Here is a 20,814-nt window from a genome sequence, read left to right on the forward strand (position 1 = left end):
ACACAATTAGAGATCTCCCAGTGCTTAGGTTTATAACATTTATTATCATACAAATTCTCATGAAACAGAAAGACTTCCTTGCCCAGAACTTAGACACAAGTTCCAAGAGTAGAAGATGTACAATATAGGAATCTCACTACAAAATTAAACATCTTCCAAGTTCATTCTCAGGTCCGTGTTTTTTGGATAAATATTTTACTTACAACAAACCCACTTAGATCTTTATAACATTGAAATTTAGTGTCACGCATCTTCTGCTCTGTGTAGTTTGAAAAATAGACATTTTCAAGTGCAACTTTCCAAAATAAATACTGATAAATTTTATATAAAAATAATTCATTCGATACAAACCCCATCCATGGAATCCATTTCAGGTTGCTCATAGAAACACGTGTCACAGTGTCTCAGTTGTAACCCGTTGGAGTTTAAGTTGCTCACTCAACATTGACGATGCGTGCAGAAGCCTTGACTGTTACAAACTCGAGGCTCAAGGGAGTAAACTCGCTGCCTGGGTTGCCTCCGTCTCACAGATGGCTCTTCACAGGTTTTGTAACTACACCAACGGCTTTCCCACCTGCATGCAGCCTCAGCTTAATCAAGCTACGGTGCGCCATTTTCATTTTGTGCTTTAAAGTCCGGGAACGGGTTTTTCCGAGAAACTACTTCAGAGCATTAGAGCAACTATTAAGATGAGTGTTGGAGGATGAACAAAGATAAATTTCCTTGAGAGTCACCTGGTATCAGAGATCTGCTCACATCCACTGGAAGGGACATAGAGCTGTAGACGCAGCAGCTCTTGATTCGTCAGTCTGCTGCCCACGTCCCTGTGTGCATGCCTCTCAATTCTTCCAGCCTAAAGTTTATTTTCCCGCGGCTCTCGGTAGCTAATGTCAACACTACTAGAGGGATGTGAACATATGCTTGGCATTGGCAAGAAAGGGGTTAATTTTACAGGAAAAGTATGAGAAGAATTGCAAGATTGACAAGGCAAAGGGTAGATATCCTAACTTCAAGTCCAGGCTCTCCCACTGGCTTGGGAACTTTACCCAAATCTTTTTTCAGAAAGAAAGGGACCTCGCTTGTCAAATGCAGAGCATCTATAGATGGAGCATAAGGCTGTATTAGGAGCCCGACTCTCAGAGAGACAGTGTGGCTTCTGGTTTTTCATCTTTGTTCTTCGGAGTTTGGGTGTTGATCTAGGAGACATAAAATCCTGCCACTCCTAACACATGATTTCTCTTCTCACTGTTTGGAGTGAGCCATGGCTCACACGATGGATTCACTTTCTATAATTGAATTTAAAGAGAGTGGTTGTTTTTCAGTTTGAGACCTTTAAAAGACATAGTCAAAACTCCACAGTCATCGCAGGTTTATTTTGTTGTTGCTCTTTGGGTTGTTTGCTTTTTGCTTGGTTGGTTGGTTGCTTGGTTGGTTGATTGGTTGGTTTTTCAAGACAGAGTCTTTCTGTGTAGCCCTGGCTATCCTGGAACTCACTCTGTAGACCAGGCTAGCCTTGATCTCAGAGATCCTCCTGCCTCTGCCTCCTGAGGGCTGGAATGACAGGCATGCGCTCCCACGGTCCAATTTCATCACAAGATTTTAGAGGTCGAGTGTGGAAGTTGTTTCTCAGTGAATTAGAGCTCTTGGCAGGCTGGCATGAGGCTTGGGGTTAACTCCAAACACCAAAGATAAGTTCAAAAACTACTGAAAAACAAAACTCCAAAATTCATATTGAACTTTTTGATCCCTTAAACATTTATAGGAGCCTTGGAAAGAAAAGTGGGATTATTCTGAGTTATCAAACATCACATATTTTCCCTAAATTTTACAAAACTTGATTTAGCAACCATTTTCACAAGGACCCAGTGACTAGCATGTAGCAATAGTGAAATCATTAAGTGGAAATCAGAACCCAAGTCACTGGCAATAAACTTAACATTATTCTGTGGGTACCCATAAGCCAAAGCCTGCAGCTCAGTTCTGATCTGACTATGATGGCAAATGTCAGTCAATCTTGCCAATGTGATTTGTGTTTTTAGAAGGAAACTCATCTCAGCACAGCAATGAGCTCACATTCCTATGCTCTTCCTAGACTCCTCTAGCCCAAATGCGCACAGTATCAACGCACTCACATTCATATGCTGTCCCTAGATTCCTCTAGCTCAAACCCGCAGCATTTCAATGACTGTTGGATCTATGAATTCACTGGCACCCACACACCATTTTCGTTCCTGTGCTGAAGAAAATATCCATTGGTTTCTCTTACGCACTGATCTGGGCCCAGAAAGCCCAAACCGACGCTATCCCAGCAGACATGCCCAGTGGTTAATCTCTAGTTATACACTGAGTGAGAAAAATTTTAAATTTCGCATCTCTCCTATACTGTACCTTCAATTAATAGGCTTTAGCAATAGGCAAATATTAAAAGTGATAGATTTCAATTTCAACATGTAATAATTTATTACTGAAAACCAGTGGAAACAAAAATTTTCCTGTATCTTTGCACAGAACACCAACTGTGCTCTTCTGCCTTCTCATGCCAGAACAGGCATCAGCTGACGGTAGGATCCTGGGCCATTTTACCAACTCAGGGCATATGACAGTTTCATTGAACACGAAGTCTGGGGGGAAAAAATCTAATTACGGCGAAGGATCTGTCTTATCACTTATTACTGCCCATCATGAAGCTATGGCAAGGCGGGATCTACTTAAGGTGATGGTAAAACCAACACCCCAGTCTCAGGTCAGCGTGAAAGGCTGCTGATGCTTGGCAGTACATAAGCATGCCGTTAACCCTAATGTATTCACTCTGACGATACTGATACTCTTGGAATTCTTCTTGATAGTGGACACCTGAATGTGCAGGGGTTTTTTTTTTTAACCTGATTTCTTGTTTGCTAGACTGTCTTTGAGTCATCTTGCTACATCAAACACTGAAATAAATAATACATCCCCACATCGGTTTTCAAGTCCAAGACTAGGTCTCAACTATTCAACCATCACCCTGTTTCCTCTCACTGGGTCTTCTTTGATAAGATCAGTTGTTTTGATTTCAAAGCATGGCAATGTAAGAGCTAGGTCTAAAACTCAGTCAGTAGCATTTAAAGGATGTAAGCTAAGGGGCTGGAGAGATGGCTCAGAGGTTAAGAGCATTGCCTGCTCTTCCAAAGGTCCTGAGTTCAATTCCCAGCAACCACATGGTGCCCTCTTCTGGCCTGCAGGCATACATGCAGACAGAACATTGTATAAATAATAAATAAATAAAGATTTTTTTAAAAAAAGAGAAAATATCACTGTCAAAAAAAAAAAAAAGAATGTAAGCTAAATCTGAATTCTGGTTCCTCAATCATTAAGTCTGGAACTTGGGGCAAATGACTTAATGGCCTTATCCTTGGCAGGGGATAATGATACAGCGAAAATGTGGAGCATGTCCCTCGTGCAGTTATTGCAGTAAGCAAGTTAAAGCATGCAAATTGTAGAGTACAGCGGGTGCTTTAACTAGTGATAGCCAATGAGCGGAGAACTAGCAACCGGGTGGAGACAGGGAGCGATGGTGACCCTAGAGAGGCATGCAGTGGCATTTGGCAGTCCCTCAGAAAACAATCACTCCCGGGTACTCTAGTTGAGGCTGGCACCCTGCTCTCCAGGCTGCTCACACTGCCATCCCCGTGCTGGTGACGAAACCGTCATTCTAACAGAAACTTGTATCCTTTGCCGCGGATCCTGGCTTTGCTGCAACGTGACGGGCTAACCCGTCCCTCTTCAATTCTCTAGTTATATTCAACATTTAACGGCAGGAGACTTCAAAGAACACAGTCGGGTGGCACAAAGTACAAACACGTCACACACGTCCGAAGCACACAAGGACACCTGGCCAGTTTAAATGTGCACGTGCACATGTGTGAATTTGCACAACACAAAACAATTCAAGGTAAGGCAAAAAAAAAAAAAAAAAAAAACACCCTTGAGACAATTATATCTCAGGGATCTTAGAAATAAGAGACCACCCCAGTCTACTTAACAGTATATTCAATGAGAATCCATCTACATCGCTAGACTCATGAAGTCTTCCTTCTCTGTTTTGTCTGTGTTAGTGAGAGAAGATCGACACAATTAATTTGGAAACAATCATTTTCACACTAGACTCTGACGCTTGTCTCCCACATCCACAACAATAAAAGAATATGTTACACATGACACGCTCTACGGGCACACAACACTAGAGACTGCTTGAACGAGATTACACAGTGAGGTCACACATCTTCGTCTCCATTATCTTATGACTGTGAGCAGAACAGGTTTGAAACTGCGGCATGTAAGGTACGAAGGTCTTCTTAGCGGAAGTTCCTAAATTCAAGTTATTTTCTACAAAGTGTGAGCAACTCTCCTGGAGGATTCGGATGTCACTAAACAGACAGTGGGCTGGGAATGGGCACAATACTCCTGAATCGTCAGTCAAAAACATATCAGTCTCTCTTTTTTTGATGGAGGTGACCCCTAAATAATAGATAGACTTCTCACTCGGATCTTCTTCAGGGAAATTCCCTTCCAGTTCCAAAAGTTCATCCAACCCCGAGGATGAAACTGGTGGAGAAATCGTGTTGGGTTGCTGATCTGATAACAGGAAAAACGCCTGCGCCTCTATCTCCCAGGAGCTGCTAGGGAAAGATGCTCTCAGTGGGGAGTGTTCGCTGGAGATGCTCTTGCTGACAGAGCCATGTAGAAGCTCTTGCTCTTCCTCCGTTTCAACCGTTTTCGAGTGGCTGACGAGCGTTGCATATTTCACTGAAGATTGTCTCTGACACTCATCCTCACAAGTTACCTGGGTGCTTGGAGCCCCAGAGAAGGTGGCGCTGTTACACTGGTCACTAATACAAAGAGAACCTCTCTCAGGGTCTGGAGTGGTCAGAAGAAGCGAGACCATAGCTGCTGGTACCATCTCATCTTTATTTTTCCAAGCTGGATCGACGCTGATTTCTTCTGAAATGGGTTCGGGCTCCAGAAGAAGAGGACCAAATATCACTGACTCTGCATGCTTGGTGAAAAGATGCTCAAATGTTTCCGGCTAAAAGAAAAGACACATTTTAATGTTCAGTTTGTTACAACTTCATTCTTTCACACCTGCAGAAAGGCCAGCCTATAAGGTTAAAAACAAGGGATGCCAGCCAACTACAAATAACACAGTTTGGGGTTGAAAACTTGAAATATTAAAAACCAGAAGGGAGAGACAGTTTTGGCTTTCCAAAGTCAGACTTGTGGTTTTCAAATGGTACAATCATAAACACACAACTCACTCTTCAGTGGTAAAAATGAGCTGGATATTCCATTATGGCCATGGGCCACAAGTAAGTGAGCCATAGCTGCAAATGCTTCAGCCTCCATGGAGCCTGGGCACTGTGACTGGAGAATTCTCTCCTCAGAAAAAGCCGTTCTATGTTATAGTGGTCATCCTATTTTATAAGTGATTCTATCTGATAACAACTTCTACAAAATGACTTCTGAAAAAAGCCATTCTATGTTATAGCAAATTCCACAAAATTAAAATTTGATCTCTAGGCATGAAAACCAACCAACAAACAGAAAACCAGGTTGGAATACAACAGAAGGAGCGAAACAAGTTTTCTAGAGATAGTACCAACAACTGCTTCATACCGCAGGATACGATGCAGAGGGGGAGTAACTGACTCTCATACCTGCCTCTGGCCACACTGAGAATCTGCTTAAGGGTAGACAACCAATGGCACTTACTTGCTGAAGATGATGAAAGAGACACTGACAGACTTGAACACTGTTATTCCTTATACATAACTTCATGTAAAGATATATCCTATGGAACACATGGAATGAAGACAAACACGCAAGACAAATGTACAGCATGTTTTCTTTTTATAAGAACAAGGGTTACATAACAATGAAATCCTGTCAAGCAGCTACAAATCAAAAATCTGCATGCAAAAAGCTCAGTACAAACAATGTAAACTTAAAACATAGAATTCAAATAAAAATACTGCAAATATATCACACTGAATGGATAACACATCTAAGTAGAAAGTACGTTCAGTTCATAGATCATACGTGTGATTTAGCTTCTGAATGTTATAGTTTTTTAAGCTAATAAAATGAATTCTGAGTTATGGCCTGAGATAGCAGTATACTCAAATGTTCTTCACAATGGCAAGCATATCCCATATAAAAACACAGCAGTTGCAAACTCTTAGCTGAAATATATTAGTGATTAAACAGTAGAGGAATAAATATACTGAACACTAACTATTGTAATGGCATAGACCTATGTCAGTGTTAAAATACTGATTGACAAACACTGCTAAAAATGCTGTGAGTGAGAAGAAAATGGATCCTACTCCCACACTGTTTCTGACAGGAATCTGTACATTTGTGACTTCCTCCAAACATTCTAATTTTCCCCTTAATATTTCTACTACATATATTGCTGAATTTTTTAAAAAGTTTAAATGAGCTTGACATCCGATCCTTTCATTTTGCTTCTTTCTACCAATATGGAAAAATAGAAACAACATACAGCATGCAGTTGAGTTCATGTGTGTTTTTCAAATGATCTGTTCCATCTCCTCCATGGGGCCTAAACCTTCTTTTTTTAAAAAATATTTTTGATGGTTTATTTAACTTTATTTTATGTGCATTAGTGTGAAGGTGTCAGATCCCCTGCAACTGGATCTTCAGACAGTTGTGAGCTGCCATGTGGGTGCTGGGAATTGAACCCGGGTCCTCTGGAAGAGCAGTCAGTGCTCTTAACCACTGAGCCATTTCTCCAGCCCCGGGCCTAAACCTTCTTAATGTACAGCTAATTGTGGAACAAGTCATGGGCATCTTAAAAAGCATCCATGTAGAAAGTTTAAATAATAAATGCTTTTAAACAACACATTACTGAACTATATATTATCAATGGTCACAGAACTTCTTCAAAGTATGTTTGTTCAAAATTTATTTCACTCTGTGGATATAAGAATTGAAAAACAACCTTTCACAAGTTTGCAGCTAGACATTTATAGTACAATGATGTCTATTAATATTAAAGGAAGGAAAGGGGGTACAACCCTCCTAGTGTCTTAACTTTCTTTAGATTTCCAAATAAAATTACCAATCACATCTAAGTGACCCACATATCTTAAATTTGAATGTTATTTGTGTCCATCGATTTGGTTTAGTTTGAATGTAAGCAATAAAGTCTATACTATATATTAACAGATATGGCAAGACATCTGTTTTTCAGGGAGAAAAGCCCTGTCTTTACCAGGACCTATTTTTAAAATCCCAGAAAGTCTCCCGTTCTTGCACACCTCCCTGTCTGCCAGAAGTCTTCGGCTGATTCAGTGGAAATAAATTGATTCATGGAGGTTGTTACTCTCTTCTGCTCTGGGCAATTTGACCTGCGTGTGTAGGGTTATCCTGAAATGAAGGATAGCTTCCACTGGTCTATGTGGGGTTATCCTCATATGAAACACAGCTTCCATTAATGTGTGGTCTATGTGGGGTTATCCTCATATGAAACACAGCTTCCATTAATGTGTGGTCTATATGGGGTTATCCTCATATGAAACACAGCTTCCATTGGTGTGTGATCACCACAAGCCACAACTTCTGGCTTTCTTTAAACTAAAATAAGAGTTAGAACTTAAGTCATGTTCAAGACTATAGAAAACTAAAATTCCTAGATTATTCCAAGTTTGGTACACAAAAGCCATGTTATTCAGAAGAATCTGAAATTCATGAATTTATAAGTGTCCAAAAAAATCTAGTAGAGAAGCTTTCACACATAGAAATAGAAGCTAAATACCTTCCCTGTAGTGTGTGTGTGGGGGGGGGGCGGCCGGGGGCGGGGGGTCTTTGCAAAGCTGGATGTCAGAAGTTACCTGTTCGAGCTCCCTAGTTCCAGCAATCTTGACTACATTTCTACCACATTTGGAAACAGAATATGTTCCGACCACAACAGTCACACCATTAACATTTTATGACCAGAAAAATAAAAATTTGAAAGCAGAGACCATGATTATTAATATCAAACTTTAGGTGTTCTGATAATTAAGCATATACCCCAAATGAACTACATCAAACCCACATAGTGGCCACAAACGTACATGTCTCTATTAAGTTCATCATATGTTAGTTCTTAGTAATTCAAACAATAGTTTGGGTTTGTTTCCCTCTTTCAAAATGTAAACATCTTCTAATACTCTATGGACTGCTGGGAAGTTGGTACATTGGGTTCATCTGTGGTGGTCATGAGAGACTTCAAAGAATGTCCGTTCTCTGTTTAAATAAAATAGAACAAAATAAGAAAGCAAAATAAAATGGTCATGCAGAAAGCCAACGACAAAAGATTCCAACCCCTCTCTTTCCATGGACTCAGACACTATGTTCTTGTGTTGTGTTACAGTGATGTACATAGGAGAGGGGAGGGCCAGGGTCTTGGAGGGACTTCTCTCTCCTTACTGAATGCTAGGGATAGTCTAAAGACCAGGCCGATCACTCTAGCAGGGAAGACTATGGCAGCAGTAGCAGAATAGGTAAAAGAACAAGGACTCACAGAAGAAAGAGGATAAAATCAACAGTAACACTGAAGAGTGTGAGGGGTGGGAAAGGATAAGGGTTAAGTGATGAGAAGAAAAAAGTAAAAGGAAGACAATAGACTTTGTTCCCCGGGTGCTGATTTTTGGGAAATTAAAGTGATGTGATAGGCATGTGAGAAATGGACAAGAGGAAGAACAATCTTTCCTTTAAAAAAAAAAAAAGGTAGTTCAAAAAGTTTCTGTTTGAAGAAAAACTGAAAAAGTAAGTTTTTCTAAAGTTGCAGAGAACCCAGAAAGTCACAGAGCAGTGCACAGATGGGCAAACCTGTCAATGCCCGTGAATCCCTGACAGCATCCTCAAGCTGCTCTAGGAGAAGACAGAATTTAGGGACAGAAAAGTGGCCTGCTGAGATTAAAGGCAACACAGTTGAAAGTCTTGGCGACTCGGGGAGGAGAGAGGCAGGAGACTACAGTGTCAATAGTCTATCCTAAGCTACACACTTGTATTCCTCTCCAGCTCTTCAAAGGGCAGACAGAAGGGCCAGGGCATGCACCCGAACAAACACTGGCAGCCAGGCTTCCTGCCAGCAGGGGTGGTGGGCGGCTCAAAACAGAGAAAGGTGGAAAATGATGAGCTGCCCCTTGGAAAAGAGGAGGGGGGTTCACTAGGCTGAGTTCACAGACTGGAGACACCACCAGACCAATGGTGAGCTGGGATACTTGCCAGGAAAGCTGCAGACATGACATGCAACCAGCCCAAGAGAGAGAAGCAGGCTGCAGTCAATGCAGCTGGAAGGAGGCGAAGATCTGAAGAGCCCTTTGACATCAGCCATGGAGATGCAGAATCTGGAGTTTGCCCTGATGGGTTTCAGTCTTTGGTCCAACATTTCCTCAACATGCTACCTTTCTTCCCTTCTGGAATGGTAATATAGAGTCTGTGCCATTGTATGTTGGAAACATGTGATTGGCTTTTTGGTTTTGGTTTTTACAGGTTTTACAGCTAAAGGATTTTCCTTGAGTCTCAGAAAAGACATGGACTTTGGACTCTGAACCGGTGTAGAGACTATGAAAAACTCTGGGAACTTTTGAGTTGGCCTGAAAGCAGCTTTCAGTATGACACAGCTGCAAGCCTAGAGGGGCCAGGGACGCTGAATGAAAATTGCCCCCACTGGCTCATCTATTTGCATGCTAACCTTGTTGAAGTAAGTGTGGTCTTGTTAGAGGAGGTGTGCCCCTGGGGGTGGGCTCTGAGGTTTCAAGAGCCAACCCCCGGCCCAATGTCTCTCTGTCTTTCATCTTGGTTCAGGATGTAAAGCTCTGGGCTACATCTCCAGCACCATGCCTTCCTGTGTCCTGCCGCATTCTGCACCATGATGATAATAGACTAATTTCTAAAGCTGTAAGCAAGCCTTCAGAGTTGAATGAATTCTTTTATTTTTTTTTTAAATTTTTTCCCTTTTTCCTTTAAATTTATTATAATATACAATATTCTGTCTGCATGTATGCCTGCAGGCCAGAAGAGGGCACCAGATCTCATTACAGATGGTTGTCAGCCACCATGTGATTGCTGGGAATTGAACTCACGACCTATGGAAGAGCAGGCAATGTTCTTAACCTCTGAGCCATCTCTGCAGCCCTGAATGGTTTCTTTTAAAAGAGTTGCCTTGGTCAAAGTGTCTCTTCACAGCAATAGAACACTGACTAAGACAGTATTGCTTTTGATGTAATATAAGCGAAAGAAATGAAAATGTTAAAAGAGGAGAAAATTAATTTTAGAGAAAAGTTAGAAATGAGCTTAGATGTTTGGGTCTTATAGGTATAGGGCACATTCATAAAAAGTAATGCTCCTCCAAATCAGGATTTGAAAAATAAAGGAAATTTATAGATTTAAAATATATTACTTAAAAAAACTACTGAATCAGGCTGGGCGGTGGTGGCACACACCTTTAATCCCAGCACTCGGGAGGCAGAGACAGCCAGATCTCTCTGAATTCAAAGTCAGCCTAGTCTACAGAGCTAGTTTCAGGACAGCCAGGGTTGTTACACAGAGAATCCCTGTCTTGAAAAACCAAAAAAAGAAAAAGAAAAAACTACTGAATCTGAATTGGTTTTTAAAAACATTGGGTTTCTATTGGCTGTTTCCTTTGCAGTATGCCCTGGGATATATATTTGCCTATCTATTCCTTTGTCTTGCAATAAATATGCCATATTTTGATGATTCATTTATTATTTGAAGGTCATTTGGATTTTTATTCAAATTCAGGTTATTATTGACAATTCTTTTATGAATTTTCATAAATACATATTCGTGCAAAAGTTTCTTCATTCTTTTGGTAGAAATGTTAGGGTAGATGGCTGAGTGCTGGTTTCAGATGGAAAGACCTGCCAGACTCTTCAAAGCCTGCACTGTCTTTATATTCCTAAGGGGCAGTCAGAAAACTTCAGTGTCCCTACTGACTAGTATTTCTGTCTTTTCTGTGATGGACATCCCACAAGCTGTGGAGGGTACCTTGTGGATTTAACTTGCATTTTTCTGATATTTAAAGATGTTGACTATGTGTTCACTTGTAAATATAAAGGAGATTTTGTCTTTTACATATATGGTCTCTAGAAAAATCAGATCCTGGACCTAAAGGTTTTTTTTTTGTTGTGTTAAAATAAATGTAACATCCAATCGACCATCTCATTTATCTTTGAGTGTGTCATTTAGTGAGTATTAACCACACTAGGGGACACAATGGTAATATGAAATTGATGGCAAGAATTATCACTTTGTCAGAGGGACTTGGGTGTGAATCCAGGTTTTAATAAGACCCGGTTGGGTATGTAGTCAGGGCAAGCTACCAACCCACCCTCAACCTATCTTGTCATTGATTCTTTTTTTTTTTTTAATTTATTTATTATGTTCTGTCTGCATGCGTGCCTGCAGGCCAGAAGAGGGCACCAGATCTCATTGCAGATGTTTGTGAGCCACCATGTGGTTGCTGGGAATTGAACTGAGAACCTCTGGAAGAGCAGTCAGTGTTCTTAACCTCTAAGCCATCTCTCTAGCCCCTTGTCATTGATTCTTAATGGTGTATCTTTGCTACACCCTAAAAATACATAAACACTACATATACTGAAAAAGAGAAAGTGAAATACTTGCAAAGGTAAAGAGAAATCTCTCACAAATGGGGATATTCATAACCCTCTGTCTTTTAAAAATAATTTACACATTATGGACTGGAGAGCTGACTCAGCAGTTAGCAGCGCTTCCAGATCTTCCAGAGAACCTGAGTTTCTTTCCCAGAACCCAGGTCAGGTAGCTTCTGTCATTTCCCACTCTGGGGCCTCTGGTGCCCTCTTCAGGCATCTGTGTATACCTGCACACACACACACACACACACACACACACACACACACACACACACACATAAATAAAATCTTTTTTAAAATTCACTCCAATTTCCAAGACTCTGGAAGTTTAGGGTGGTCTTTCAATTTACTTAAAATCTCTGCCAGATGCTCTGCCAAATCCAGCATCATCCTCAGCTCCAAGAGGGGCAAGTGAGACACCAGGTAAGCCAGAGACTAAAGATGACCACTGATTGACCCGACCTAGGTCCTTTCATTTCTGCCAGGCATTTGGAAAGGAGGGCCACACCCTGTCTTGAGTAGAAGTTAGATTTCCTTTCCACAAAAATATGAAGATAAAATGCCGAACATGCCATGCTGGACGGGGGGAGGACTTTAGCTTCCTTTAGAGGCAGCACAATGACTGCCTTGAAGCTTTACGGTTTTTATTTAGATAAGCATTTGGTTGTTTTAACTTAGAAAAGAAAACTTTGTTTGTAAGAGGAAAATGTGCCTAGTCTGTTCTCTGTGTTTCCAGTTTGAGAATGCATCACCGGTTGACTGTGAGAGTATCTACACTAACATCATGGAGTCAGGTAACGACTCTCCATCATCCGGGACTGACTGAAATACCATTCCTCTTCCTTTTTTTAATCTTTCTTCTTTCTCTTATGCTTGTTTGTTTCTATGTAACCTAGGCAGGCCTCAAAATCACTATGCAGCCCTGGAACTCACAACCCCCCCCCCCTTCTGCTTTCCAAAACCTTGGATATGTATTCCAGGTGTGCACCTTCACAACCAGATCAAACGTCAATCTCTTAATCATGCCCACTCATACCCATCCATGCTCCAAGACAGGTTTCCACATCCTAGCCCTCAGCACACTGGAGCTTAGACCTGCGAAGTGATTTCTAATGATGACCTGGTAAGTGTTTATCGTCCCCCACCAGACTGTACAATCCAGGAACATACAGAGGGTTTCTTACCAATATAGCCCCAAGGTATAGCAAAAGTGATTGGCAAAGGACAGGTCTTCAGTAAAATTACAAACTGAGAAAATGAATACATGGGAAGTGAAAAATGAACAAGTGTCACAGAAGCCAAAAGAGAAGTTCTGATTCCTTCCACCTAGCCACTCTTCGTGGACTCTGCTCTTGGAAGACAAGGAGGATGTCTTAAAAGCCTGCTCTCGAGTTTCGCGGCAATCTCTCCTTATCATCTGTAAACACTCGCTCTGTGCCCATTGCACACGTCCATGGATGATGCGCGTGTGCATCCGAGATGCCACCACGATTATGAGAAATGCGATCGCATGAATCAGTTGTGGAAGAAAAAGAAGAGTGGTATTTTGTGAGTTGAAAACAACTCAGGAGCACTCCTGAAATAAAAGGAGCCCCGGGTGAGAGGCTGGGAGGGCACAGCGGGGGAGTCAGAGGCAGAAGAAGCTAGCATTGGAGAAAGCAAAAGATGCCACAGAGCGCATGCTTATATGCAAAACCGCACAGCTGCCGCTTCTGAAAACAGGCTGTTAGTTCATCTGATGGGAGACTCTGACTCAAGCAGCTGAGCGGCTTGTGGTGTGTGCACCGGGACCTGCTTCTCATGGGCTAGTTGCAATGCTGTATCCTGTTATCTGCAAGTCACGTGCCATTTGAAGGCTGGGGATCAGGTTAGTGGGTTGCTGATAGCATTTTTTTAAAAATGAAAGAGTTAAAACCGTTTTTTCTCTTTTCTCTTCCCAGCAAGATGTTTTCTACAAAATTTCTCTCATTTTTTTCCATGCCTATATATCTGTGCTAGGCTGGAAGAGAAAACATATTTCTCCCCATGGGTCGTGTCAATATCTAGAATAGCTACAATTAGAATAAATTATAATTGGGGAAGCTAATCCTGGGTCTAGAATAAGACACCTCACCAGTATAAGCTTTTGTTTTTCTCTCCTACATTCGATGACAGAATACCCCAGGGGTAACTCAAAGTCTATCATGTATAAATATGTAAATAGTAGCATAAAACAATAACTGATACTTATTAAGACCTTTAAATGCTGCAAGTATTGAAAATCTTTCAACTACAAATCTCCATCACTGAGTTTTATTTATACTGCATCCTTCCGATTGCAGCATCTGAAAATAACACGTACTTGTAAGTAATTGTGACAATTAAGTGGTAGAAACATAATATCGATTCTGAGCTTTTTGCCTAAAGACAGCTCATTTGTACTGAAAAAAAAAAGTCAGTCAACTATCTATTCTCCGTCTACGATGATCCTTTCCATTGTAGTATTTATTCCTTAGTTCACCATGACCAGAAAAGAAGATAGGTGTGTTGTCCGCTCTCATGGGATGAAGGCTGAATTTTGTCTCCTCTGACCAAAGCCTTACACCCGGCTATTACTAAGGACAAATGATGAACAGACTCGTCAAAATGAATTGGACAAAGCAAAGCCTTCTAAGCCTTAAAGATATGGAAAGATCTGGAAGTTCTATCTAAAATGCAACCTGAAAATATTCTGGGTTAAAATACATAAACAGTGACCTTTTGGAAATTAAGTCCTTGTGCCCAGGAACAATTCTTGGGGTTTGGAACGTCTTCCCAAAACAGCTTTTTCATTCTGTAAAGGAGAGATGAAGCCCTGTGGTTAGAAACACACTCAAAATGAAAAGGCATTAACAGCTAGCGAGCACACAGTACCAGCATGAGTGGGCTGGATCGCCTCTCTAGGGCCGGACCCGTGTTTACATTTGATCCCGCAAAGTGATCTCACTGAATGTCTGTGAAGAAATTAATAACCAACCCTTTCTTACTGAAAGCTGTGTGCCAGGCAGATTTTCCTTAGAAGACATTTTAAATGGCCATCGGTCACCTGGGCACACTTTTAGGGTGCCACCCCTGTCCTTCAACTGAAGCGTGATACCAGATTGTAATGTCTTCCCTCCATTTGATGGAGGATTAAAGCTCCTATTGATCTGACATGAGTGAGAAAACCTCGTGAGCTGGGTGTTTCAGCAAGTGGTTTGGCTCCCACAGAGCCACCAGGGAACTCGCGGCCATTTGTCAAACCAGATACCTGGGAGCTTTCTGTCCTCTGGGGGGCAGAGTGCTGCCTGCTGCCATGATGAACTGCTTCTGGTCACCATGCAACAGCTACTTGTAAGGTCTTGAGATCTCCCTAAAATCTTCAGTTCAGATTGCAGAACCCTAAAAGCCATTTTTACCAAACCTAAGAATATACTGTCCAGGGTTTCTTGTTACATGTCAACTGATTACTGGATGTATATAAAGAAAAACTGTTTCAGCTCGGTGGTGGTGGCGGCGCAAGCCTTTAATCCCAGCACTCGGGAGGCGGAGTCAAGCGGATCTCTGTGAGTTTGAGGCCAGCCTGGTCTATGAGAGCTAGTTCCAGGACAGGCTCCAAAGCTACAGAGAAACCCTGGCTAAGAAAGAAAGAAAGAAAGAAAGAAAGAGGGCTGGAGAGATGGCTCAGTGGTTAAGAGCATTGCCTGCTCTTCCAAAGGTCCTGAGTTCAATTCCCAGCAACTACATGGTGGCTCACAACCATCTGTAATGAGGTCTGGTGCCCTCTTCTGGCCTGCAGACATACACGCAGACAGAATATGTATACATAATAAATAAATTTAAAAAAAAAAAAGGAAGGAAGGAAGGGAAAAGCTGAATTTTAAAGCTGAATTTTAAAGCTGAATTCTGCCTTCAAGTTTTTGTCGCCCTATTAAGATGAAAAATCATTTGCTGAAAACAACCTCTCCTTTTGCGTCATGTACATATACATATAAATACATATAAAGACATTTTCAATACTCTTATGCTAGTTAATACTGTGAGTTAGGCTTTATGTCAAATTTTGAATACGCTTAAGCTACATTCTTTATGGCAAAAGTGCTTAGCACCCAGTGCGATACCTCTGGTGTGAGATTAACAGTGTTCCGAGAAGCAGGACACAAGAGGAAATAATTATGGGCACAATCACATAGAGCCCCGCGTCGCTCTGCTGCTTGTCCACACCATCTGAAAGACAGACACAAGTCAAACCGTCAGTCGCTTCAGGAGACTGTTCTGCAAAACCATCCTCAGAACACGTATTCCAATTTCTGCACTACCTCCAAACGTACAGAAACTTATAAAAGAAGGAATTAGGAGCTGTAGAGATGGCTCAGGGGATAAGAGCACTGGCTGCTCTTGGAGAGGGCCGGGGTTCGTTTCCCAGCACCCACACAGCAGCTCACCACTGCCTATCACTTTAGTTCCAGGATAGCTGATATCTGATTCCCTCTCTGGCCTCTGAGGGTATTAGGAATGCATTTGGTCCAGGCAAATACCATACATGTAAAAATTAAAATAAGTAAGTATTTTTAAAGGAGAAATAAAAATGCATTATGGCCACCTTAATAGTTGCTTTGACTAGTAATCATACTGGAAATTTAGCATTATTTGCCTGTACTTGCCAGGCCGCTCCTTCTAATCTTTGTTTAAACTCTATGAGTCAGAGCACCAACTAAAGTTGCTGTGAGGAACTCACTGTCTATTCCTGCAGACCGTGTTGGCGGCACCCACCAATCCTTATCCTCGTAGCTCTGACACACCGGTGTCTTGTAGCTTAAGGCCTCAGTGCCTTTACAAGAGCCTTCTGGCCTGATGATCTTGCTGCTGCTTTAGCTACCATATTCACTCCTCAGGGCGTGACACGTGACACCCCAGCTTGCCCTCCATTCTCAGATGTTCCAGGGGAGACACGTGGCACCCCAGCTTGCAATGCTCTTCCCTTCCATTCTGAGAGCTTTCCTCAAGGACCAGAACCCACAGAAAGAGCATCTAGCCATCCTTTCCTCCCCACGTGCTAACTCTCTGTCTTCATCTCACTTGCATTTGCCCCCAAGGCATTGCCTTCCACCGGGCTCTGTGTCTTCAATAATGTATTCACTGACCATTACCGCCTGTACAGCATTGAGACCCAAGTCCCAAAGGCAGGCTTACGGTCACCACTTTGTCCTCGGTCCTTAGAACAATGTCCAACACGTACTTGTTGAACAATAAATAATTATTATTGTAGAAGCACTTAAAATGCTTCTCTTTAGAAACTGTATTATGGGGCTGCTTTGATTTAACAACTTAAAAAGGAATAAGAAGTTTAAAATATAGGTGAGTGCAGCAATCCAAACAGAATGTGTCCAGTGAATCTAACTAGCCAGTTTCAGGTAAAAAAAAAAAAAAAAAAAAAAAAAATTTTTTTTTTTTCCTTGAACAACCCAATGACACATCTAGGTAAAACTCTCAGCTCTTCCCTGACCCTATGAGGAAGAAATTAATCCAGAAAGAGAATAAATACTGAGATACAAAACACATAGAGAAAGGAAAGTAGGGCTGGGGAGACGCCCCAACAGAGAAAGCATTTACCGTGCAAGTCTGATGACCTGAATCTGGAGTAGAAGGAGAGGGGTCCCAGGGTTATTCCCGAGCCTCCACTTGGATGTGGGCCACAGGTACACAACATCAATATTAGCGCATGTGTCGCACACAAATACTTTTCTTTTTAGAAAGAAAATAACATTTTTCTTTTACCTTGGGTGAAACCATTAATTATCTTTGGTTTTCCAACTCCTTCCATAAATACTGGGTAAAGACTAAACTGATATTTCTCAATGGGAATAAAGTTATCTGAAAAGAAAAAAAAACAATAAGAGTTCGTGTTAACTAAGAATGAAACCTACATAGAAAAATACAGACTGAGCTGTCCCAGGCTGCTCATTATTTCAGGACAGCTTGAAGGCTAAAGGATTTCAGAAATAAGCTAAGCGCTCCAGAATTTGCTAGCAATGATATTTACTTTCAAATATGTTTTCAAAACTCCTCCTCACGATTGTCACCCAGATGCATATGCCGCCTCTTTGGAACCTATTCCCTATGGTGGGATGCCTTGTTCAGCCTTGATGCAGGGGGAGGAGCTTGGTCCTGCCTCTGCTTGATGTAACAAGTTTTGTTGATTCCCACAGGAGGCTTGACCCCATCTAAATGGAGATGATGGAGGAGAGCATGCGGGTGGTAGGGGGAAGTGGGGGGAGGAGAGAGAGGGAAAACTGGTTGGTATGTAAAAGAAATTTTTAAAATGATGGAAAAAAAATAAACAAAACCTCTTCCTCAGACACATATGACTCGTTTTTCAAGGGCATGCTCTGGTGAGAGCAGAGTTTGTTCAAGTTCAAGGCATTTTCTCTCTTTTGCTCCTGAATTTCCTGCTCCAGGACAGTGTGTTCTCCCTTCTCCTACCATCCTCGGGGTCTCTTGTACTATCTGGGGTCTCAATAACGTGGAGAACGATGATCCCCACAGCAATGTAGGAGACAGATGTGACAAGGGTTCTCACAGATGCTAACGACACATGACCAGCAGCCCATAAGAGGCAGAGCCCCGAGAAGCCTGCATTCCTCATCCCTCTCCATGACAGGATAGAGCAAACCACCCACGGCAGGCATAAGAAATTTGGTCCCTTGCTTAGAATTTATAATAATTGTTGGGAATGAATGAGAAAAAGTGGGTCTTCTAGATGGCATAAAACCAGGGGTGCTATCCTGTACACTTACCTCTCAGGGTAACTGGTCATTCTTGGCGGGATTACACTGACCTAGGTCAGCTGGTCCAAAATCCTCGGACTTCCAGCCTAGCCCCTCTACTCACTGCTTAGTGACATTCTGATTGGGTACTGAGTTGGGGGTGCGTGGCGTTAGAGCTTAGAAGACATTAAGAAGGAAGATGGAAGCAACATGAACTCAACTAAATAAATACCTTAGGTACACTTTAGAATAAAAGGCTATACGATCGTCACATATTCTGACAGAAAGGGTTGGGGAGAAGGTTTGGGACATCTGATTGCATCTGTGTAAAACATAAAAGAAAAACGCTCACAGAAATACAGCAAACATTCTGACCAGGCAACACGACTATAATTCAGTTGGCAGCCCTTGGCGTCTGCATTTTGAGATTGTCATTAACCCTTTTATTGTCTAAATTCCCAATCTGTGGTGTCATCCTAACCCAAGAAAAGTCCTGTGAACATACCGTGGATGTAATACTTCCTAACATTCGAAGGGATCCTAAGCCATTTCATTCCATCGTCTTCATTAAGATTCTTCCATTCAATAACCAGGTATATGAGGTTGTAATCCCCAGGTGACAGAGTCCAGGAAAGGATCACACAGTTGCTGCTCAGGGGGTAAGCACTGAGTGACTGCACAGCACTCACTGAGGGGAAGAGGAGGAAATTATTTTAAATTCAAGATTAATAAAAATGTACTAAGTGCCTTGAGGAATAACCCAGAAGAAGGGAGAAGGAAGAGGAGGCAGACAGTTGATACAAATGAATTGGAGCTCATGCAAGCAGAGGGCAGGAGTTTATGACGTGGAGAACCAGAATGATTCTACCTCAGATCTAAAAACAGACTTCTGGTAGGGTCAAAATTGTTCTCAGCTGGAGTCACACACAAGCCTATTAATCAAACTGTCCGATTCCCACACAGTTCTCTCTCCCACTGGTGAGTGACATTTCCAAAGCTGCCCTCAGCAGAGTCCCTTCAGGAAGCCTTGGTGGATTTCCACACCTGAGGAGGCCGTTCCTCTCATGCCTACATGGTCCCACAGGCCATGCATGTCTCAAGCCTCTTTCTGCTGTGTCTGTTTCTCCATGCAGCAGCCACCCTGGTCTTCATTCAGCATCTCCCCTGAGCTGCGAAAACCTGACCAGGTGCGCAGCTACTGGAAGCTAAGGGGCTTCCCCATCCCAAACTTGGGGGGGGGGTTGGTTCCTAATCCATATCGCTTCCTCAAGATGGCTTCTCTACCCTCAACCCAAGATCAAGTTCCTGTTTACTTTCTTTAAAAAAAAAATAATAATATTCCTGGTCAGACATGGAGGCATGTGCCTTCAATTCCAGCATTGAGGGGTAGAGAGAAAAGCAGATCTCTCTGAGTTCAAGACTAGACTGGTCTATCTGGTGAGTTCCAGGTCAGTCAGAGCCACATGAGGCCCTGTCTCAATCTCCACATAGAAGTGGAAGGTGAAATCAGCTCCACCAAGCTGTCCTCTGACCTACACACACATGTTGTAGCATGTGTGCCCATAAACACACATTACACATGCAACTCTCACAAGGATACAAACACGCTAATGCATTCTTAGTTAAAGATGATAAAGCATCTTTAACGTTTAGAAAGTGCTCTGAATTTTAAAGAGGGTATAGGGCACATTCCAACAACAGTCAAAAATTTTATGAAGCACCTCTTGGAAAGGTTAGCGGGGGGGGGGGGTAGAGACAGCAGAAATCAGTGTCTTTCTATTTAAAATAGTATCTTTGATGGCAAATACAGACTAGAAGCTCCTGTTGAGAGTGACTCTTAGGCCAGCAAGGTGGCCCTGCAGGTAAAGGCACCGGTCACCAAGCCTGACAACCAAATTAGATCCCTGGAACATGCATGATAGAAAGAGAGAACCAATTCCCACAAAGTGTCCTCTGACCTCCATACATACTCTGGCATGTGCATCCCCCAAAAATTAATTAACTGTAAAATATATTTTATAAAAGAAAGCATCAATGCTTAGAATGATCAAATATACCAACATTGATTAAAAGGTGAGGCATTCCCTACTCACACAAAATAAAGCCCACAACAGTTTCTAACTCTCAGCAACTGATTTGAGTCCATATAGCGTGTCATGCTATTACTAAAATAGATAGCATTTTATATAAAATAAAATACTGTATACTATATGTAAATATATACTATGGTATATGTAATATGTATTAATTGAATACTATATATAATAAAATATTAATATTATATATAAAGTGTTCTATATTCTAATTTCTAAACAGAGGTAGTGACTCACCTCCACTGCTTCAAAAGGGTTAAGTTATTAGATTTA

The 20,814-nt window shown here is 41.8% G+C and overlaps 1 protein-coding gene across 2 annotated transcripts in view; it reads right to left on the bottom strand.

Moving 5' to 3' along the window:
- Nucleotides 1–24: 24 nt before the first annotated feature.
- Nucleotides 25–20,814, bottom strand: part of Lepr (leptin receptor) — an 84,324-nt gene continuing 63,534 nt past the window's right edge. Inside the window, exons 15-19 of one of the 2 annotated variants that reach the window (XM_041651956.1) lie at nucleotides 18,954–19,136; nucleotides 17,460–17,555; nucleotides 15,803–15,908; nucleotides 14,421–14,496; nucleotides 25–5,065 (exon numbers count right to left, since the gene is read on the bottom strand). In XM_041651956.1, the coding sequence (XP_041507890.1) occupies nucleotides 4,241–5,065; nucleotides 14,421–14,496; nucleotides 15,803–15,908; nucleotides 17,460–17,555; nucleotides 18,954–19,136 (1,286 nt within the window). In that variant the 3' untranslated portion in view covers nucleotides 25–4,240. Of the gene's footprint in view, nucleotides 5,066–5,869; nucleotides 8,290–14,420; nucleotides 14,497–15,802; nucleotides 15,909–17,459; nucleotides 17,556–18,953; nucleotides 19,137–20,814 lie in introns of those variants that run through there. The other variant, XM_041651955.1, reaches the window with a different exon arrangement.

The sequence above is a fragment of the Microtus oregoni genome, unplaced genomic scaffold (assembly GCF_018167655.1).
Source record: "Microtus oregoni isolate MIOR12 unplaced genomic scaffold, Mior012 000005F_ref0000423, whole genome shotgun sequence".
NCBI classification, from domain to species: domain Eukaryota; kingdom Metazoa; phylum Chordata; class Mammalia; order Rodentia; family Cricetidae; genus Microtus; species Microtus oregoni.